Here is a 23,915-nt window from a genome sequence, read left to right as displayed (position 1 = left end):
TGAGGCTGATCACGGGGAAGACGGTTTTTAGGTCTCTTAGATCAGCTATTTAAAAGTGGAACCAGTTACTCCTGGAAGTTGCAAATGTACTGTTATTGAGATTATTCAAGAGCAAGTTTGGTAACTCCTTGGTGGGAACATCTTAGAAAGAATTCAAGCATCAAAAGGAGGATGGACTAAAAACAGAGAATGATATCTTTTAATCTTAAATACTGTTTGCAAAATGAATGAGCATGAAACCTGGACTATTACTCCCTACAAAGAACTGTTTGTGCCTGATTCGTCTATTTATATGCCAAAGCCCAAAGAACATGCAAGATGCATTTTGTACAACCACTGAACTAAACATACTGGAACACTTGGATCTCTAAAATGAATTCTATGGTTAGTATTAGAGCTGTTAGTTGTGAATGAATTTAAATATTATATGCTCTTTCTGAGCTCATGTGTGTGTGTTAAAAACAGCTAATGAACTATTTTCTGAGTGCCTTATCTATAGCATGCTTTACTGGGTATTATGGGTATACAGAGATGTATGGCTACTGTTTGCTAGCTTAAACTGTTTACCTTACTTCTCTTTTCTTTTTTCCTTTCCTTTCTACATATTTTTATACTTCAGACATCTTGATTTTTAACTTCACATGACACACAGATTTTAGTCCAAGATTTGTCATTTATTAGCTGTATAATCTTGGTAAAATTACTAATCTCTTTAAGTTTCAGTGTCCATATTTGTGAAAGATAAAAAATAATAGAACCAGCTTCACAGTGAGGACTCAGTGAGGTATGGGCATATCTCTCAGCCTATAGTAAGTGTTCATTCATTCACTACTAGCTATTATAGTATCGTTCAAACTCACTGTCACCTCTACCCTTAGCATCTCTCATTAAACCCTTCTTATTCTGGGTTCATTAGAACCTCCAGCGAACCACTACTCTCTACCTCATTGTTACCACCCACTCTGTTTGGTGGTTATCCTACCTTGTTTTGGAAAAGGATGGGCTTCCCACTTCAGTTTAAACCCCTGCACATCTGTACCTTTACTCTCAACTCTTGCCCTTACATGGGCAGATGGGCAAATCTATAATGTCATAGAATTCTAGGTTGGTAAATACTAGAGTTTATCCAATTGACCCTCTCATTTTAGAGATAAGGAACCTGGGATAACGAAGACAGGTCTGACCTTTTTCAGATAACAGAGCAGTTAGTTAATAGGAGCAAGTTAATAGCAGAGTAAAGTACTCCTCTGCTATAGAGTATCCCTTGTTCCAAACAGTTGTGAGTGAATTGAGAGTATGGAGAAAAAAAAGAAAGGTCAGAGTTTGATCTTTAGCCCTCAGTGGCATGTAGGACAATGTTTTGAGTATTAAAGTGAATAAATTAAAAGAAACTAACATATTTTTCGTGCCTATTCTGTTCTGAGCACTAAGATAGTTTCTTTATATATAGCACATTATTTGATCCTCAATAACAAAACCAAAACATATAAACACACTTCCTCATTTCTTAATTGAGACAATGAAGCTCAAAGAAATTATATTTGACCAAAGTTAAATACACTAATAAATGGTAGTGCCACAATTTTAACCCATGTTTCTATGAATGTAAAATCTGTGCTCTGACTGCTTTTATGGCAGTGCTCACTCTTCCCAATCTTGGCTATTATATAATCCCAGTCCTCTAAGGCAAATAAGTCCACTTCTCCTAGGGATGTTCAAGATACTTAGGGTGTATTTTTCTTTGGGAGAAGAGGTGGGTATAGAAATTAACTATGTAGACTGTCACCTCTTGTGGTTCCTGGGCAGTAGGAAACCTAATTGAAACAACCCCTCATCAGGGTGCTTACCCGAGCTTATTCTACAAGAAGTTGGATCTCACCAAGAGAGACGTAGTAAAATTCCCCAAACCCCAAGGATATAAGAAAAATTTAATGTCAGAGACGGCAAGAGAGTGAGCAAAATAATTTTTTTCTACAAATACTAAGAATTGTTTGAACCTCAGAATTTTCACTGGCAACTTTGGATAACAGGAAACATTGAAGCAATATATTCAATCTGTATGTTATTAAGTTTAGAGCACCATCCTTTCAAAGAGCAAAAATTTAGAAGTCATAACTCTGCTTTCAGAAAAAAAAAACCCACAACCCTCTGGTTTGTGGCACTGCCTAATTTCTGTATTATAAATATTCCTACATGGCCAATTTCAAGGTACCAACATGAAATTGCTGACTGCAAAGTTGAAAGATACATGCACGTTGTCTTTTTTTTTTATAAATACCCAGCGCTTTTTTTTTTTTAGATGTTGGGGATAGGAGTTTTCGTAATTTATTTATTTATTTCTGCTGTGTTGGGTCTTCGTTTCAGTGCGAGGGCTTTCTCTAGTTGTGGCAAGTGGGGGCCACTCTTCATCGCGGTGCACGGGCCTCTCACTATCGCGGCCTCTCTTGTTGCAGAGCACAAGCTCCAGACGCGCAGGCTCAGTAGTTGTGGCTCACGGGCCTAGTTGCTCCGTGGCATGTGGGATCTTCCCAGACCAGGGCTCGAACCCGTGTCCCCTGCATTAGCAGGCAGATTCTCAACCACTGCGCCACCAGGGAAGCCCTGCACGTTGTCTTTGATGAGCCCACTGCAAGTTCTCATTTGCATATGTCAGGGTTATATGGATATTTAATATAGGTACATGCATATTTTTATGTGTGTGCATAGAAAAAGAAGGTCTGGAAGTATATGAAAAAATTATTTTATCAGTTTGCTCTGGAGAGAAGAGTGGGTTTAAGATATGTCTGATAAAAGAGAACTTTCCTATTTTATTCTGTATATTTTTGTATCTTTCTAAAACATTTTATTAACATGTATACACAAAAAGTACATATATAATAGATTTATACAGTTCAGTTTTCACAAACTGAACACACCTATATAGCCACTTACCCAGATCCAGAAACAACGTTATCAACACTACTCATATCTCTGCCAAGCATTATTCCTCAACACCCCAGGAGTAACCACATTCTGATTTCTAACAACATAGATCAGCTTTGCCTGCTTTTGAAATTTATATAAATGGTACAGCATATATTATTCTAGTTAACCCAAATATTCAGTGATGTAGACATTATACCTACGAGCATTGTATTTAGGTTTAAGTATGAATACAGCCATGTCACTAGGGAGAAATGGCTTGGTGATTTTAAACTGCCAATCAGTATGATGAGTTCTTTTTAAGACCTTATGAGAGGGCAAGAAATACGTAGCTGTGGAAATACGTTGATTACAGACTGATGTTCAGCTATGTTACCTGGGGCCTGAATCAGCACTGCTTCAGACCAGTGCACAAGAAAGGATATAGGGAAGAAAGCACAAGAGTGAGGGAGAGAGGGAGAGATTCCAATTACTTCCCCACAGGACAGATGGCAGATTCAGTCCCCTGAGGGCTCAAGGAAAACTCTTGCAGGAGGTGGCTATACCTGGTGCTCAGCTTTCTAAGACAGCACAAGAAGCAGAGATGTAAAGAGGGAAAATGACAGCCTGACTTGGAAGAAGAATAGGAGAGTTCTGGTTCCATGGGTAAATCTCATATCTTTCTGAGATTCCTTTTTTTTTTTAACATCTTTATTGGAGTATAATTGCTTTACAGTGGTGTGTTATTTTCTGCTTTATAACAAAGTGAATCAGTTATACATATGTTCCCATATGTCTTCCCTCTTGCATCTCCCTCCCTCCCACCCTCCCTATCCCACCCCTCTAGGTGGTCACAAAGCACCGAGCTGATCTCCCTGTGCTATGCGGCTGCTTCCCACTAGCTAGCTGTTTTACCTTTGGTAGTGTATATATGACCATGCCACTCTCTCACTTTGTCACAGCTTACCCTTCCCCCTCCCTATATCCTCAAGCCGATTCTCTATTAGGTCTGTGTCTTTATTCCCATCTTACCCCTAGGTTCTTCATGACTTTTTTCCCCCTTAAATTCCACATATATGTGTTAGCATATGGTATTTGTTTTTCTCTTTCTGACTTACTTCACTCTGTATGACAGACTCTAGGTCCATTCACCTCACTACAAATAACTCAATTTCGTTTCTTTTTATGGCTGAGTAATATTCCATTGTGCATATGTGCCACATCTTCTTTATCCATTCATCTGTTGATGGACACTTAGGTTGTTTCCATCTCCTGGCTATTGTAAATAGAGCTGCAATGAACATTTTGGTACATGACTCTTTTTGAATTATGGTTTACATATTTCCATGCAGTCTTGGTTGTGACTATGAGCTAGTGATATGTCCACAGATATACCCATAATCTGGTAAAGTTCTAATTATTTCTATTGAATCCATACTTCACTTATAATGAAAAGTGAGTACATGAAAACGTTGGAAATCTTAAAGAGGAGGTATTGCAATTCTTGGAATCTCAATGAGAATGCACATGATAATATAAAATAATTATGTTTTGATTGTGTCATCATGATTTTTCACAATTTTTGTCTAGAGAGGAAATTCTAATGACTCTCTGTAGACTTAGCCACAGTCCACGAGTGATACTGAGGTACGAGAAAGCTGGTAACTACAACTTCTTTCTATCTGACCCATGTTGGTAGTATTGGAACCTAAGGTTGAGTCATAGAATTGCTTTAGAAGAGATCTGAAATGATAGGTTAAAAATGATGTCTTTTCTATCAAAATGGATGAAATTCGTTGGTTGAAGGAAAAATATATTCTAGAAATGTCACCCTTCCTTCTACAATTCTCCTCCCCAGCCCAAATATAGAAAGGGTGATATATCTCACAAATATCTGTACCAGACCATTGCAGAGCCAATTTTTCAAAATTTGGTATAAGTGTATAGCTTAACATACTTATTAGGAGGTTCCCAACTAGAGACATTTTATAAAGCAAAGATATATGCCTATACAATGCTCTTTTTGGTTAAGATTATAGCTTTATGATGAATATTGCAGGGAGTTTATTAATTTATTCAGTGACCACTTAATAGCCAAATATGGAGGAATAGTACAATGATTTAGACATGATTTCTATCCCACAGAAGTGTGCAGTTTTGTGCCAGAGAAAAACACATAAGGAAATAACTCTGAAAGTAATTATTTTTCTAGTCCAAAATGATTACGGACATGTTGGTAGGGTAGCACATAGGTGGCAGTGTATAGCTATGCTTCAAAATAAATACATATGCTATAGAAATTTACTAAGGTTTTGTACACTGGAGTTTTAGTTACTCAAGATTTTCTGAGGGTCTCATAAATGTAATGAATTTTTAATCATCAAGTATTTTTTTTTAAAGATTTCTCATGTGGGTGTACTATTTTTGATGCTACAATGAGAAAATTTCCATTTTAGGATGCAGGACATAATCAGAAGTATTTTTCCATGCTATAACGATAGAGACTATAATCCACGCATTATTTCATCTAGAAAGCTGTGAAAACTGGCTTAACAGTGTTTTATTGTATATTGTGGAATAAACAAATCCAAAGATGGGGAAGTAGAAAAGCCCTCATAAAAGAAATAACAATCATCATGTGGTCTGAAGAATGAGGAATTCTATGGACTAAAAATAACAGAATATTTTTAAAAATATAACTCAGCAAGCACAGTTTTGGATCTATGAATGTCACCAGATGTGAGGTGTTGATGTTAATATTAGGAAGGCTAGACCACTGTGAAACTGGACAGGATAAGTATTCTCTACAAATGAGAAATCAGCATGCATAAGAATGAGAGTGACTTTAGAAATTTTCTTTTCTAAAGATAAGCCTGGTGAAGTTGTGCAGTGACACTTTTGTAGGAAACTATTGATATTAAGGCAAGAAGAAGCAAATAACAATTACAATATAGCAAATCAGGGATAACAAATGCCACAAATTCTGTACTGCTGGCCAAATGAAACAAAGAGAAAAGGGGCTCCAGAAAATTCACCTTGGCATTTAGAACATGTGAATATCCATGGTTCAAACGTGAAAACAAAGGAGTATGATAAATCCAGAGTCTGTCTGGATTCTGAAATCAGAAACCAAAATTGTCAGTAAGGGGAGAAAAATTGTTCTAAAGTTCTAGGACATGAAAACTATAGTTCAGTAGTAATTTTAGAAAACGGGTAAGTGTTGATTGTTAATTACCAAAACTCACGCAAGGTGATTTTAGAAATAGCAAAAAAGGAAGCCCAAACCTGAACTACAGCTCTGGTAGGAACTGTGAGGGAAGTAGGCTGAAGTTGTGATTTGGGATCATCTTTTGGGTTTGCGTTAAGATTAGTATTCATGACTTCGTTATGAAGTCACTTTATTTATTTATTGAAACATTATTATTAAATCACTTACTTAGTAACAACAATCAGCAGATAACAGGAACACGCTGCAGATACTCATTTCCCATTTGGCCTGAATAAGCATTGTGTTTTTGCTACACAGTGCTATCCTAATGTAGGTTTTTCCGTGGCCAGGGAAAACAGTATTTAAAATAGTCCATCTTTCTAAAATTGAAGTGACTGTTCTAAACAGGTATTTAGAAAGGAAGTGGGAACAGTTAAGGCTTAATTACTATGAAAAAACAAAACAGTACAATTACAAAAGAATATTTAAATAGGAAAATAAGGAAACTATACATTAAAAAATTATACATGTACACACTGTATCAAAATACCTTTTCTATTTTGGTAACCAAATTTTGGAGATTAAAAACAAACCAGTTCAAGCATTTCTAAACATAAAAACTTCAGGTTTATGTTTATTAAAAACAAGATAATATCAGTTTTGTTGAAGTAATCATATATACACCATGGTAAATATTTGGAATTGTGAAAATGGAAATAGTGAATAGCTTTAAATTTCCTGAATATTTTCATGGCTTAAATAAACTTTTTTCAGTTTTTTTTAAAAAATAAGTTTACTTAGTTTTAAACTCAGGCCAGTGTGCTTTTCTTAAAAGACAAAATACTTATTAAAAATGGTAAGTATTAAGGTTTGCACGAGCTAAAAAAATATTTACATTTGCCTAGATGTAACAATTTAAAAACATACAAATTCAAGATATAGTAGGAAAATATGTAAAAAAACACATAAAGAACCATAGCCCATTAAAAAATATAAATGCACCTTCTATATATCGAAAACTAAATATTCTGATTTAAAAGTAGCTTCTGTAAAATGTCTAAGTAGTAGGCATTGTTTGCTTTCCTAATATAATGAATAAATAAGAACTATTTCTATCCCAAACAGTACTATCAGTATTTCTTAGCAAAAACTGTAGTATATACATATACATGGAAAGGCAGGCATTGATACAGGATGTTCTGCATCCAAGTTTAAGAGTTTGAGTTCCATTAAAATGTTTTCTACAACTTATAAGGACAATGCACACAAAAGTAAAAAGATGAGGTAAACATCTTACAATTTTAAGCATTACTTGAAACTTAATACTTAGATATTCCCAATGCCTAGGCTCTAGAACGATGCTTAGGAGGTCCTCCATAGTGATGATGATATGACACGTATCTGAACCACATAATGAGCAGCAGGTTTCTTGGTCTTCTGAGTAGGCAATGATGATCTTCCCTGTAATTACAAAGCAATCATGATTAAGTTTTGTCAAGAATATTGCTTCTGTGTGGGTTTACAGGAGGCACCGAGCTACAGTAAGAGCAGTTACAATGCCATTCAAAATTGCCATACTATAGCTCACGTGGAAAGAATGTCCAGTCAGTTTCTTGAACCTGGCAGGTGAAAGAGGAGTAGGAGGAAACATTCCTGGTTCATGTAAGGAACGGCACCAAAAACGGAGGAGAGCTTAAACAAGCTTTATTTGGGAACGCTCCCGGGCGAGGTTCACTGGTCCGAGAGAAAGGGGCCAGAGAAGTCGCGCCCGGGTGCAGGCACGAACAAAATTTCTAGGGGCGGACGCAGGGGAGGTGCTTGCTGCGTGAAGCAGCCCTTTCTTGGTAATCTCTCGGGTGTTGTGGCAATGTCGGGTGTCGGTTGCATCAGCCTCAGAGCCGTTGGTTCCGCCCCTCGGGAAGCGGGAAGACCGGGGCCGAGTGGTGTGGCAATGTCAGGTGTTGCTTGCATCAGCCACTTTGGCAGGGGTTCCGTCTGGCTCCCTGGGCCCTTCCCCGGACCTGCTGGCCTTACATCTTGACTTCTTTGGTGTAATGGGGCGACATTTGGTCTCTGGCTACCTCCTGCTGTACGGGGGCGCCGGAAGGGAGTCGGGCGACCAGCGGTCCGGAGGTTAGGGGAGGACGGCCGCGGGGGGCTCTGTGGGTAGTAGGCATATGGGTGGAGGAGCATCTGATTTACCGCCACCCGAGAGACTTCTTGTATGCAGCTGCGGAGAAACCTGAGGAAACGGGGCAAGCATGAATAGGATGCAGATAAGGATTAAGGGGCCTAGGATTGGTGTCAGCCAGGTATAGAGGGTGGACCGCCACCAGTCGGGGATGGGGGAGGTGGATTGTCACTGCCTGCGTTGGAGTTCTTCTTTTAAGCATCGGAGAGCATCTACATTGTCTTCAACGACCCCTGTCTCGTTGATGTAGTAGCAGCACTCTTCCTGTAGGAAGAGGCAGGTACCTCCTTTGTCGGCTGTCAGAAGGTCCAGGGCGCGTCGATTTTGGAGGGCAACTCGGGCTACTGAGGTGATCTGGTGCTGGAGGGAGGTGATGGAGGCGGCAGAGGCCTCGATGGCTAGCTGGAGTTTCTGTTCTAGGTCGCGGGATGTTGAGACACTGTGTGTTAGGGCTCCTCCCCCGATGCCCGCAGCGACGAGAGAGGAGGCGAGGGAAATGCCTGCGACCATAGGGAGAAAGATGGCCCTTTTTTGTCGGCCAAAAAGTTGTGTGGTAAGTGAGAGAAATTCGGCTTGGCCACATAATGTGAGTTGTGGAACAAGGGTGATGGGGGTACATGGGAAGGGGGAGGAAGAGTTGACCTCTTTTGTAAGGGAGCCATTACACCAAAAGAACAAGCCTGGTGGGGCCCCCATTGGCGTAGTTATGGGGAGAGATGAGTTGCAAGGGAGTGCATCATTCGTTAAGTTTGGGCGGCTGCCATAGCAAATTGTGAGGTTCTTTTTTTCTAAATCTCTGAGGGTGAGAAAGGCCCGTTGAACAGTGGAGGGAGAAGTAAGGGGTCCTTGGGGGGTTTCTTTAGCAGCCAAATATAGGGGTTTAGCAAGAAGAGCAAAGTTAGGTATCCAGTGTCGGACAAATCCTATCAGGCCCAGAAAGGAGAGAATCTGGTCAGCTGTCTCTGGAGGTTGGAGGTCGTGGATGGCCTGGGTGCGGTCGGCTGTCAGGCTGTTTGTTGTGGGGGTAAGGTGGATTCCCAGGTAGGTTACCGAGGGTGTAGACAGTTGGGCCTTGGCTGGAGAGACCCGATAGCTGCGAGAGCCGAGATAATTGAGGAGGTCAGCAGTGTGCTGTTTTGAGAGGCTGAGAGATGGGCTACAGAGGAGGAGGTCATCCACGTATTGGAGGACTATACTGGGGGTGAGAGGGCAGGAAGCGAGGTCCCGCGCCAGAGCCTGGCCAAAGAGGTGGGGGCTATCGTGGAAGCCCTGGGGAAGAACCGTCCAGGTAAGCTGGCGGGAAGCCTGGGTATCCGGATCTGTCCAGGTGAAAGCAAAAAGGAAGTAGGAATCAGGGTGTAGGGGGATAGAAAAGAAGGCATCTTTGAGATCGAGGACCGTACAATGGGTGGTGGACGGGGGAATATGGGAGAGCAAAGTGTATGGGTTTGGCACAACTGGGTGGAGGGGAATTATCGCCTCATTGATCAGTCAGAGGTCCTGGACCAGGCGGTAATCTCCTGAGGCCTTGCGGACAGGCAGGATGGGGGTGTTGCAGGGAGAGTCCGTGGGGATGAGGAGCCCCTGGTCTAAGAGTCTGGTGATAATAGGTTGTAAGCCCCTTAGATGAGTTTCAGAGATGGGGAATTGGGGCCTGGATGGAAACTTGGAGGGGTCTTTAATATGGATTAGGACAGGGGGGTGGTGTGTCACTATTATGGGTCTCCATGTATCCCAGACCTGGGGGTCTATCCGGTTGGGGGAAATGGGAGGAGGAAGAGAGGAGGGAGAGGGCTCTGCTGCCAGACCGAGGAGGGGGAGCAGGAGTTGAGAGGAGGGGGCCTTGGGATCAAGTCTGGCCAGTTGGAGAGAGGCCCCTAATTGGAAGAGAACATCACGACCTGGCAGAGGAACCGGGCAGGACGGTATGACTAAGAAAGAATGAGTAAAAGGGAGCCTCTCGATGTAACATGAGAGGGGGCCGGTCTGGAGCGGGAAGTACCGTCGATGCCCATAACCGAGATCTGGGAAGGAAAAACTGGCCCGGAATATGTAGGCAAGACCGAATAGATAGCCCCCGTGTCCACCAAGAATGAGATGGACTTACCCGCTACCTGTAGCGTTACCCTGGGCTCGGCGAGGGTGATGGGGGGGGGTCTTCGAGTCCGGGTGTTTGTCAGTCGTCAGCCAGTCCCAGGAGTTCGAGTGGTGGAGCCGTCGGGTCGGTCCGCCCTCCACGTGGAGGCGCTGAGGGAGGGCCGGCCATAGGGCAGTCACTTTTCCAATGGCCTGTTAGCCCGCAGCCAGGGCAGGGCTTGGAAGGAGGCCGGGGATTGGGACATTGGCGAGCCCAGTGCCCCTCTTTTCCGCACTTGAAGCAGGCCCCTGGTGGGGTTGCCTGCAGCAGGTCCCATGGATGTTGCCCATGGGAGATGGCGGCCGCAGGGCGGCTACGAGGGCTTGGGTCTGGAGGGCCACCTTTTGGTGCATCCGAGCCTGTCGGCTGGATTCTGCCAAATCCTCACGGGCATTGTAGACTTTAAAGGCCATTTTTACCAGGTCTCGGATGGGAGTCTGGGGGCCGTCCTCTGCCCGCTTAAGTTTTTTCCTGATATCAGGGGCTGACTGGGTGATAAAGTGGGTGGCCAAGACCGTTGCGCCTGCCGGGGTGTCAGGGTCCAAGCGCGTGTATAGAGTTAGGGCCTCTGTAAGGCGGTTGAGAAAAACGGCTGGATTTTCACTGGGCTCTTGGGTTATCTCTTTTAGCTTTTCGAAGTTGACAATCTTGCGGGAGGCAGCCTGCATACCAGCCAAGAGGCATTGGATCATTAGATCGCTTCTGCGGCGACCGTCTTGGCTGTCCTGATAACTCCAGCCCGGATCGGTGCCAGGAACGGCAGTGGCTCCGACGGGCACAGAGTTATCAGTGAGGTGGACCTGATCTGCGTGGTTTCGGGCAGCAGTTTGAATTCTTTCCCTCGCGTCGGGGGTCAGAGTAGAAGATAGGACCACAAAGATGTCGTGCCAGGTTAGATCGTAAGCTTGAGAGAGGTAGCGAAATTCTTTGATGTAGCGGGAGGAGCTGGCAGAAAAGGAGCCTAATAGCTTTTCTATTTGAGAGAGATCTTGGAGGGAAAAGGGAACATGAACTCTAACTAATCCTTCCGCTCTGGCCACCTCTCTTAAGGGACAGAGAAGGTTTGGGTCCTGGGAGTCGTGGCGGTGAGAGCGGGTGTGTGAGCTGACTGGCGAGGAGAGGGGTGATGAGAGAGAGACGGAGGGAGAAGAAGCGGGGGAAGGGGGGGCCAAGGGGGAGGTTGCCGGGGGGAAGCGGGGGAGTGGTGGGGGGCGCTGGGGTGGGCTCAGGAGGGAGAGGGGCCGGTCCAGGGTAGGGTGGGGGTTGGAGAGGAGCTCTGGAGATTCGGGTGGGTCGGTGAGTGGAGAGGGGTCATCGTCAAAGGAAATTAGGGGCTTGGATGTAGGAGATGTCTGTTAGGCAAGAAGGATCTGGGAAGTGGAACAATCGACGCAGAGGGAAGGGCGGGAGCGGAAATACCAGAAGGCCTGGACGTAGGGGACCTCGGACCATTTACCCGTCCTGCGGCAGTAGTTATCTAAATCGCGGAGAATGTTGAAATCGAAAGTCCATTCAGGAGGCCATTTAGATTAATTGTCTAGAGGGTACTGTGGCCAGGCCTCGGTGGAATAGAATAGGAGCCGCCTGCGGCGGAGGTCTTGAGAAAAGCCGAGTTTTGTAAAGTTGGCCAGGAGACACCCCAGGAGTGTCTTAGGATCTGGTTTGGATTCTGAAGTCCCCACGACCTCCGTCTGTCCCCGGGTGAACAGAGACAGAGAGAGACGTCTCTGGTCTCAATCTCTGGCCACGGCGGATCGGAGAGCAGTCAGGCTGTGGGGACGTCGCCACAATCGCCCGAGGCTCGGAGGGAAGACGGAGGAGTCCCTGACGCGGCCGCGGTTAAGGACAGGGAGTCCGGTGGGTAGGGACCCCGGGGGTCGAGGGGAACGAAGGAGGGACTTACCTCGCTTCTGCCGGATCGGGTGGGTGAGCGGAGGTCCCCGGTCGGGAGGGGTGGCCCCGCGGTAATTTGTGGGGCTGGGTACCCCTCCCGGGTTTCGGCACCAAATGTAAGGAATGGCACCAAAAACGGAGGAGAGCTTAAACAAGCTTTATTTGGGAACGCTCCCGGGCGAGGTTCACTGGTCCGAGAGAAAGGGGCCAGAGAAGTCGCACCCGGGTGCAGGCACGAACAAAATTTCTAGGGGCGGACGCAGGGGAGGTGCTTGCTGCGTGAAGCAGCCCTTTCTTGGTAATCTCTCGGGTGTTGTGGCAATGTCGGGTGTCGGTTGCATCAGCCTCAGAGCCGTTGGTTCCGCCCCTCGGGAAGCGGGAAGACCGGGGCCGAGTGGTGTGGCAATGTCAGGTGTTGCTTGCATCAGCCACTTTGGCGGGGGTTCCGTCTGGCTCCCTGGGCCCTTCCCCGGACCTGCTGGCCTTACAGTTCAAAAGAATCAAAATAAGTCACTGTCCAAGAAAAGCTGCAGCAGGAGATTCCAGCAGTTAGGGATATTATAAGTAGAGTCCAGAATCCTAACAGTCCAGTGTGTACATCATCTTCGTTCTTCAAATTTTCGGCATGTAACTCTTTTACGATCAGGTAGGTGATGGCGAGAAGGAAGGCGAGGAGGATGGCAAACAGCAGCGAACAGAGAACTGAGAGGACCTGGACCGGCCAGCGCCGGGCTTGGGCTCTGCCGCCCACATCCGCCGAGAAAATGCCATTGCGTTTATCGGGCAGGGCGGGAGACCCGTCCCCATCTGGCCGGAGTAGCGAGTCCTTTCTAGGTTCCGATGACGCCCCGGCCGAGAACTCCGCCCGCAGGTCACGGGCCACTCGGTTGCATACCTCCTCCTCGTCGACTTCACCCTCACCCCAGCTGTCTCCGTGACTCGGGCCGGGGGTGAAGGTGGCAGCCCCCCACTGCCCCACCCCCTACGGGGTGAGGCTGTCTAAGCTCGGGAAGCTGGGACACAGTTGTCTTCCCTTCCCCGGGGGAAGTTGGTGGAGTTTTCTGAAGTCACTTTAAATGAACTTTCCGCACAAAGTTGAGTTTGACAGTCAACCTCCAATATGATACTTGAATAGCTTTCTAGAATCTTAAATAGATCACCGAGGAACATTAGAAACCTAGTGTGAGCAAGCTAGGCTTTTACCTGGTGGAGAGAAGGAGGGACTATTGCACTATCCATTGGTACTTTTGTGCTATTTTCTCTTAATTTTCACATAACATCAACCCCAACTCCCGTAGATTCTGCCACCCATGTGCAGCTAACATCCATCCAGTTCCTCTCATATCCATTGCAGGAATCTGCTCTAAGTAACGTCATCTCTCATTTGTAATTCTCCAACAGCCTCTGGATTTATCTAGAAGTACATACCCTTGATCTTCCATTCCCCACACAGTAGTCACAAAGATCCCTTTTGCTTAGATTCCTGTACTTTTTTCTCTTAAAGTAAATTCTCATACATTTCCCTTAACCATTCATGGCCTTGGCTCACCCAGGCTTCCACCTTCATATTGTTTCTATACTACTCTTCCTTTCCTCGGCAACCACATTGCATTTTTTCTGTTTCTTGTACTGTGTCTTTGCTCTTTTCCACCTCAGGACTTTACACATTTACCTACTACATTTACCAGAAACATCCATAATAATTTTCCTTCTCAACCTGCCCGCCTTTTCAACTATACGGTAACATCCTACTTATCTTTTCCTCATTCCTCTGATCCTAGTTTAAATGCCATTTTCTTAATGCAGTCTTTCTGGAATCCCTTACTTCAAGGTAAATTTAGAAGCTAGATTTCTTCTATTTTAGCACATGTCATACTAATAAATATGTATTTAATAGTTACAACATTTATAGAAACTATATTTCCCTCCATTCAGCATCACACCCCTAGTGCTTAGCCCATAGTGACTGACTTGACTCCCGCTGAGCCTTTCTGTGACTTGAGTAGGGACTAGCCTGAAAGGCAAACATCACTGTGGGTACGTGCCATGGAAATGGGACAGGCAAGGGCTAACCATGAGGGCTTGAGCAAGTCTGTGTTGGCAAGAATTGAAATAACAGTTTCAAGTAGTATGGTTTTTTTGAACTTTTTATTTTATATTGGAGTATAGTTGATTAACAATGTTGTGTTAGTTTCAGGTGTACAGCAAAGTGTTGTTTTAGCTATACATATACATGTCACTATTCTTTTTCAAATTCTTTTCCCAATTAGGTTGTTACAAAATATTGAGCAGAGTTCCCTATGTTATACAGCAGGTCCTTGTCGGTTATTCATTTTTAAATATAGCAGTGTGTACACGTCAATCCCAAGTATTTATGAACTGGAATAAATGTACTTACAGATGGAGATGATAAGGAAGTAGTCCTGTCCTTTAGGTGATGCTAACAATGATCATAAACAATATAGGAGAAGTCAGTTTATGGGGGTGAGAACGAGAGAAGGAGGAATTATGCTGATGGTGTTGAGTTTAAGGAATCTAGGGAATTTTCATAAGAGATATCCAAAAGGCATAGTTGCATCTTGAGCTGAAGAAATAAGTGAAGATTAGAGAGTTGGGATTCATTTCGTGTGATTGGAATAGTGCTTGTAAAATATGTTTACTCAGGAGAGTATTTTTATTTTATTTTATTTTTTTTGCAGTACGCGGGCCTCTCACTGTTGTGGCCTCTCCCGTGTGGAGCACAGGCTCCGGACGCGCAGGCTCAGTGGCCGTGGCTCACGGGCCCAGCCGCTCCGTGGCACATGGGATCTTCCCAGACCGGGGCACGAACCCGTGTCCCTTGCATCAGCAGGCGGACTCTCAACCACTGCGCCACCAGGGAAGCCCTAAACAGTTAAATTTTTTGACCTTAAGATTCAAAAATGGGAAAATCAGTTCATGTTGTTTAAATTACTCTCTTGCTTTTATCTTTAGGACTCTCTTTGATGGGAAGAATGAAGAGAACCCTAGCAGGCACTGGGTTAAGAGGGATTCTTTGAACACACACAGATATGAGGCTCTCAGGGAAGAAGAGGTTGCTCTACTAGTGATGCTATGCATGACCAGCCTTAGACACACTTTGAAGAAGGGTGAGATTGCTTAGCATTTCTTTGTGTTTTCTTAGAGTCCCCTCCTTTACAAAGCACTCAAGTCTCCATTATCACAACATGTACCAACTAACAAACAAAATCATCCATATCATGTATAGAAGACTTGCTGTTTCACCTCTTCAAGAAATGACTGCATTTTTAAATGGGTCACTGAAGGAGGGAGACTCACAAAGTAAAAGCAATGGTGAATTGCCAAGCATTCACAAAGAAGGTATGTGGAGGGACGGGAAGATGGCGGAAGAGTAAGACGCGGAGATCACCTTCCTCCCCACAGATACACCAGAAATACATCTACACGTGGAACAACTCCTACAGAGCACCTACTGAAGGCTGGCAAAAGACCTCCGACTTCCCAAAAGGCAAGAAACTCCCCACGTACTTGGGTAGGGCAAAAGAAAAAAAAAACAGAGACAAAAGAATAGGGACGGCACCTGCACCAGTGGGAGGGAGCTGTGAAGGAGGAAAAGTTTCCACACACTAGGAAGCCCCTTCGCGGGCGGAGACTGCGGGAGGCGGAGGGGGGAGCTTCGAAGCCGCGGAGGAGAGCACTGAAACAGGGGTGCGGAGGGCAAAGCAGAGAGATTCCCGCACAGAGGATCGGTGCCGACCGGCACTCACCAGCCCGAAAGGCTTGTCTGCTCCCCCGCCGGGGCGGGCAGGGCTGCGAGCTGAGGCTCAGGTTTGGGTTTCGGACGGAGCGCAGGGAGAGGACTGGGGTTGGCGGCTTGAACATAGCCTGAAGGGGTTGGTGCACCACGACTAGCCGGGAGGGAGTCCGGGGAAAAGTCTGCACCTGCCGAAGAGGCAAGAGACTTTTTCTTGCCTCTTTGTTTCCTGGTGCGCGAGGAGAGGGGTTTAAGAGCGCTGCTTAAAGGAACTTCAGAGACGGGCGCGAGCTGCGGCTAAAAGCGCGGACCCCAGAGACGGGCGGGAGACGCTAAGGCTGCTGCTGCCGCCACCAAGGGGCCTGTGTGCGAGCACAGGTCACTCTCCACACCCTTCTTCCACGGAACCTGTGCAGCCCGCCACTGCCAGGTTCCCGGGATCCAGGGACAACTTCCCCGGGAGAACGCACGGCGGGCCTCAGGCTGGTGCAAAGTCACGCTGGACTTTGCCTCCGCAGGCCCGCCCCGCACTCCGTGCCCCTCCCTCCCCGCCGGCCTGAGTGCGCCAGAGCCCCCGAATCAGCGGCTCCTTTAACCCCGTCCTGTCTGAGCAAAAAACAGACGCCCTCCAGCGACCTACACGCAGAGGCAGGGCCAAATCCAAAGCTGAGCCCCCGTGAGCTGTGAGAACAAAGAAGAGAAAGGGAAATCTCTCCCAGCTGCCGCAGAAGCAGCGGATTAAAGCTCCACAATCAACTTGATATACCTGCATCTGTGGAATACCTGAATAGACAACCAATCATCCCAAATTAAGGAAGTGGACTTTAGGAGCAAGATCTATGATTTTTTCCCTTTTCCTCTTTTTGTGAGTGTGTATGTGTATGCTTCTGTGTGAGATCTTGTCTGTATAGTCTTGCTTCCACCATTTGTCCTAGGGTTCTATCCGTCCATGGTTTTTTTTTAAAATTTTTTTCTTAATAATCAATTTTAATAACGTTATCATACTTTACCTTCTTTCTTTCTTTCCTTTCTTCCTTCCCTCCTTTAGACAACGAATCATCCCAAATTGAGGAGGTGGTCTCTGACAGCAAGATTTATGATTTTTCCCCCTTTACCTCTTTTAGTGACAGTGTATGTGTATGCTTCTGTGGAAGATTTTGTCTGTGTAGCTTTGCTTCCAACATTTGTCCTAAGGTTCTGTCCGTCCCTTTTTTTTTCTAAAGAATTTTTTAATTCAATAACTTTATTATACTTTATTTTATTTTTACTGTATCTTCTTTCTTTCTTTTTTCCTTCTTTCCCTCCTTCCTTCCTTCCTCCCTCCCTCCTTTCTTTCCTTCTTGCCTTCTTTCCTTCTTTGCTTCTTTCTTTCTTTCTTCCTTCCTTCCCTCCTTCCCTCCTTTCCTTCCTCATACTTCTACTAATTCCCTCTACTTTTTCTCCCTTTTATTCTGAGCCGTGTGGATGAAAAGCTCTTGGTGCTCCAGCCAGGAGTCAGGGCTCTGCCTCTGAGGTAGGACAGCCAACTTCAAGACACTGGTCAACAAGAGACCTCCCAGCTCCACATAATATCAAATGGCGAAAATCCCCCAGAGACCTCCATCTTAACACCAGCACCCAGCTTCACTCAATGACCAGCAAGCCACAGTGCTGGACAACCTATGCCAAACAACTAGCAAAACAGGAACGCAACCCCACCCATTAGCAGAGAGGCTGCCTAAAATCATAATAAGGCCACAGACACCCCAAAACACACCACCAGACGTGAACCCGCCCACTAGAGAGACAAGATCCAGCCTCATCCACCAGAACACAGGCACTAGTCCCCTCCACCAGGAAGCCTACACAACCCACTGAACCAACTTTAGCCACTGGAAACAGACATCAAAAACAGCGGGAACTACGAACCTGCAGTCTGCAAAAAGGAGACCCCAAACACAGTAAGATAAGCAAAATGAGAAGACAGAAAAACACACAGCAGATAAAGGAGCAAGATAAAAACCCACCAGACCTAACAAATGAAGAGGAAATAGGCAGTCTACCTGAAAAAGAATTCAGAATAATGATAGTAAGGATGATCCGAAATCTTGGAAATAGAATGGACAAAATGCAAGAAACAGTTAACAAGGACCTAGAAGAAATAAAGATGAAACAAGCAATGATGAACAACACAATAAATGAAATTAAAAGTACTCTAGATGGGATCAATAGCAGAATAACTGAGGCAGAACGGATAAGTGACCTGGAAGATAAAATAGTGGAAATAAGTACTGCAGAGCAGAATAAAGAAAAAAGAATGAAAAGAACTGAGGACAGTCTCAGAGACCTCTGGGACAACATTAAACGCACCAACATTCGAATTATAGGGGTTCCAGAAGAAGAAGAGAAAAAGAAAGGGACTGAGAAAATATTTGAAGAGATTATAGTTGAAAACTTCCCTAATATGGGAAAGGAAATAGTTAATCAAGTCCAGGAAGCACAGAGAGTCCCATACAGGATAAATCCAAGGAGAAATACGCCAAGACACATATTAATCAAACTGTCAAAAATTAAATACAAAGAAAACATATTAAAAGCAGCAAGGGAAAAACAACAAATAACACATAAGGGAATCCCCATAAGGTTAACAGCTGATCTCTCAGCAGAAACCCTACAAGCCAGAAGGGAGTGGCAGGACATACTGAAAGTGATGAAGGAGAAAAACCTGCAGCCAAGACTACTCTACCCAGCAAGGATCTCATTCAGACTTGATGGAGAAATTAAAACCTTTAAAGACAAGCAAAAGCTGAGCGAGTTCAGCACCACCAAACCAGCCTTACAACATATGCTAAAGGATCTTCTCTAGGCAAGAAACACAAGAGAAGGAAAAGACCTATAATAACAAACCCAAAACAATTTAGAAAATGGGAATAGGAACATACATATCGATAATTACCTTAAATGTAAATGGACTAAATGCTCCCACCAAAAGACACAGATTAGCTGAATGGATACAAAAACAAGACCCTTATATATGCTGTCTACAAGAGACCCACTTCAGACCTAGAGACACATACAGACTGAAAGTAAGGGGATGGAAAAAGATATTCCATGCAAATGGAAACCAAAAGAAAGCTGGAGTAGCAATTCTCATATCAGACAAAATAGACTTTAAAATAAGGACTATTAAAAGAGACAAAGAAGGACACTACATAATGATCAAGGGATCGATCCAAGAAGAAGATATAACAATTGTAAATATTTATGCACCCAACATAGGAGCACCTCAATACATAAGGCAAATACTAATAGCCATAAAAGGGGAAATTGACAGTAATACATTCATAGTAGGGGACTTAAACACCCCACTTTCACCCATGGACAGATCATCCAAAATGAAAATAAATAAGGAAACACAAGCTTTAAATGATACATTAAACAAGATGGACTTAATTGATATTTATAGGACACGCCATCCAAAAACAACAGAATACACATTTTTCTCAAGTGCTCATGGAACATTCTCCAGGATAGATCATATCTTGGGTCACAAATGAAGCCTTGGTAAATTTAAGAAAATTGAAATTGTATCAAGTATCTTTTCTGACCACAACGCCATGAGACTAGATATCAATTACAGGAAAAGATCTGTAAAAAATACAAACACATGGAGGCTAAACAATACACTACTTAATAATGAAGTGATCACTGAAGAAATCAAAGAGGAAATCAAAAAATACCTAGAAACAAATGACAATGGAGACACAACGACCCAAAACCTATGGGATGCAGCAAAAGCAGTTCTAAGGGGGAAGTTTATAGCAATACAAGCCCACCTTAAGAAACAGGAAACATCTGAATAAACAACCTAACCTTGCACCTCAAGCAATTAGAGAAAGAAGAACAAAAAAACCCCAAAGCTAGCAGAAGGAAAGAAATCATAAAAATCAGATCAGAAATAAATGAAAAAGAAATGAAGGAAACAATAGCAAAGATCAATAAAACTAAAAGCTGGTTCTTTGAGAAGATAAACAAAATAGATAAACCACTAGCCAGACTCATCAAGAAAAAAAGGGAGAAGACTCAAATCAATAGAATTAGAAATGAAAAAGGAGAGGTAACAACTGACACTGCAGAAATAAAAAAGATCATGAGAGATTACTACAAGCAACTCTATGCCAATAAAATGGACAATCTGGAAGAAATGGACAAATTCTTAGAAATGCACAACCTGCCAAGACTGAATCAGGAAGAAATAGAAAATATGAACAGACCAATCACAAGCACTGAAATTGAAACTGTGATTAAAAATCTTCCAACAAACAAACGCCCAGGACCAGATGGCTTCACAGGCGAACTCTATCAAACATTTAGAGAAGAGCTAACACCTATCCTTCTCAAACTCTTCCAAAATATAGCAGAGAGAGGAACACTCCCAAACTCCTTCTACGAGGCCACCAGCACCTTGATACCAACACCAGACAAGGATGTCACAAAGAAAGAAAACTACAGGCCAATATCACTGATGAACATAGATGCAAAAATCCTCAACAAAATACTAGCAAACAGAATCCAACAGCACATTAAAAGGATCATACACCATGATCAAGTGGGGATTATTTCCAGGAATGCAAGGATTCTTCAATATACGCAAATCTATCAATGTGATAAACCATATTAACAAATTGAAGGAGAAAAACCATATGATCATCTCAATAGATGCAGAGAAAGCTTTTGACAAAATTCAACATCCATTTATGATAAAAACCCTGCAGAAAGTAGGTATAGAGGGAACTTTCCTCAACATAATAAAGGCCATATATGACAAGCCCACAGCGAACATCATCTTCAATGGTGAAAAACTGAAAGCATTTCTACTAAGATCAGGAACAAGACAAGGTTGCCCACTCTCACCACTCTTATTCAACATAGTTTTGGAAGTTTTACCCACAGCAATCAGAGAAGAAAAGGAAATAAAAGGAATCCAAATCGGAAAAGAAGAAGTAAAGCTGTCACTGTTTGCAGATGACATGATCCTATACATAGAAAATCCTAAAGATGCTACCAGAAAACTACTAGAGCTAATCAATGAATTTGGTAAAGTGGCAGGATACAAAATTAATGCACAGAAATCTCTGGCATTCCTATATACTAATGATGAAAAATCTGAAAGTGAAATCAAGAAAACACTCCCATTTACCATTGCAACAAAAAGAATAAAATATCTAGGAATAAACCTACCTAAGGAGACAAAAGACCTGTATGCAGAAAATAAGACACTGATGAAAGAAATTAAAGATGATACAAATAGATGGAGAGATATACCATGTTCTTGGATTGGAAGAATCAACATTGTGAAAATGACTCTACTACCCAAAGCAATCTATAGATTCAATGCAATCCCTATCAAACTACCACTGGCATTTTTCACAGAACTAGAACAAAAAATTTTGCAATTTGTATGGAAACACAAAAGACCCCGAATAGCCAAAGCAATCTTGAGAACGAAAAAAGGAACTGGAGGAATCAGGCTCCCTGACTTCAGACTATACTACAAAGCTACAGTTATCAAGACGGTATGGTACTGGCACAAAAACAGAAAGATAGATCAATGGAACAGGATAGAAAGCCCAGAGACAAACCCACACACATATGGACACCTTACCTTTGATAAAGGTGGCAGGAATGTACAGTGGAGAAAGGACAGCCTCTTCAATAAGTGGTGCTGGGAAAACTGGACAGCTACCTGTAAAAGTATGAGATTAGATCACTCCCTAACACCATACACAAAAATAAGCTCAAAATGGATTAAAGACCTAAATGTAAGGCCAGGAACTATCAAACTCTTAGAGGAAAACATAGGCAGGACACTCTATGACATAAATCACAGCAAGATCCTTTCTGACCCACCTCCTAGAGTAATGGAAATAAAAACAAAAATAAACAAATGGGACCTAATGAAACTTCAAAGCTTTTGCACAGCAAAGGAAACCATAAACAAGACCAAAAGACAACCCTCAGAATGGGAGAAAATATTTGCAAATGAAGCAACTGACAAAGGATTAATCTCCAAAATTTACAAGCAGCTCATGCAGCTCAATAACAAAAAAACAAACAACCCAATCCAAAAATGGGCAGAAGACCTAAATAGACATTTCTCCAAAGAAGATATACAGACAGCCAACAAACACATGAAAGAATGCTCAACATCATTAATCATTAGAGAAATGCAAATCAAAACTACAATGAGATATCATCTCACACCAGTCAGAATGGCCATCATCAAAAAATCTAGAAACAATAAATGCTGGAGAGGCTGTGGAGAAAAGGGAACACTCTTGCACTGCTGGTGGGAATGTGAATTGGTTCAGCCACTATGGAGAACAGTATGGAGGTTCCTTAAAAAACTACAAATAGAACTACCATATGACCCAGCAATCCCACTACTGGGCATATACCCTGAGAAAACCAAAATTCAAAAAGAGTCATGTACCAAAATGTTCATTGCAGCTCTATTTACAATAGCCCGGAGATGGAAACAACCTAAGTGTCCATCCTTGGATGAATGGATAAAGAAGATGTGGCACATATATACAATGGAATGTTACTCAGCCATAAAAAGAAACGAAATTGAGCTATTTGTAATGAGGTAGATAGACCTAGAGTCTGTCATACAGAGTGAAGTAAGTCAGAAAGAAAAAGACAAATACCGTATGCTAACACATATATATGGAATTTAAGAAAAAAAAATGTCATGAAGAACCTAGGGGTAAGGCAGGAATAAAGACGCAGACCTCCTAGAGAAGGGACTTGAGGTTATGGGGAGGGGGAAGGGTGAGCTGTGCCAGGGCGAGGGAGAGTCATGGACATATACACACTAACAAACATAGTAGGGTAGATAGCTAGTGGGAAGCAGCCGCATGGCACAGGGATATTGGCTCGGTTTTTTGTGACAGCCTGGCGGGGTGGGATAGGGAGGGTGGGAGGGAGGGAGACGCAAGAGGGAAGACATATGGGAACATATGTTTATGTATGACTGATTCACTTTGTTATAAAGCAGAAACTAACACACCATTGTAAAGCAATTATACACCAATAAAGATGTTAAAAAAAAAAAAAAAGAAGGTATGTGAACAGTGTTCTTCCCTCTTCCCCTAGAATCTTACTATATAGGACCCAACTGGGATGGAGTTGATGGTACTTGTAACCCAGTATATACTGATGCCCTCTGATTTCAGTAAACTTATGTTAGCATAAAATCTCTGTTACTCTGGATAACTAGGCCTTATAGGAAAAAAGTCAAACCCATGTTACATTGATTTTTTTGCCATGTATTTTAGGCCATGTGATATCACTGTTCCACTGTATAAATTAATGATGTCTCTTTATTTGTAATATTTAGAGAGATGTTATTTATTGCTTTTGATGCCGGAGGGAAAAGACATTATCTCACCAACTTAAAAATGCACCCTCAAATTACATCGTCCTACATGAGGGGTGTGAAGCACGTATGTCGACTTAATTGGAATTTACAAATAACAGAAGATGACAGCTGTCAAACACCAGTATGAGGAAAAGAATAGCATTATTGAAGTGTCAATTCTAAATTAGCATATTTCCACTAGTAACAAAAACAACATTTTCTCTAGATAACAGCTATTGCATCATATAAAAATTCATATTTATGTGCAAGAAGGAATTGCAAATTTTTCAACTTTTAGATGAAACCATGAACATATACAAGTCTGTTAGGTTTCTGAAGATACTGAAAATATTATGAAGGTTTTCACATATGTTTTTCAAAAGCAGGTGACATGAGGGACACATATAAATCATGATAACATGATAATAT

The 23,915-nt window shown here is 43.1% G+C and overlaps 1 protein-coding gene across 1 annotated transcript in view; it reads right to left on the bottom strand.

Moving 5' to 3' along the window:
* Nucleotides 1-7,628: 7,628 nt before the first annotated feature.
* LOC309828217 (ADP-ribosylation factor-like protein 6-interacting protein 6) overlaps nucleotides 7,629-23,915 on the bottom strand; it is a gene marked incomplete at both ends in the record, with an annotated part of 30,940 nt that continues 14,653 nt past the window's right edge. The window contains 2 exons of the mRNA XM_082663480.1: nucleotides 7,629-7,762; nucleotides 12,910-13,312. Coding sequence (XP_082519606.1) covers nucleotides 7,629-7,762; nucleotides 12,910-13,312 — 537 coding nt within the window. The remainder of the gene's footprint in view (nucleotides 7,763-12,909; nucleotides 13,313-23,915) is intronic.

This window comes from Grampus griseus (assembly GCF_964374135.1).
Source record: "Grampus griseus genome assembly, chromosome: 10".
Lineage (NCBI taxonomy): Eukaryota > Metazoa > Chordata > Mammalia > Artiodactyla > Delphinidae > Grampus > Grampus griseus.
The sequence above is the reverse complement of the archived record's forward strand: the minus strand, read 5'-3'. Positions and strand labels throughout refer to the sequence as shown.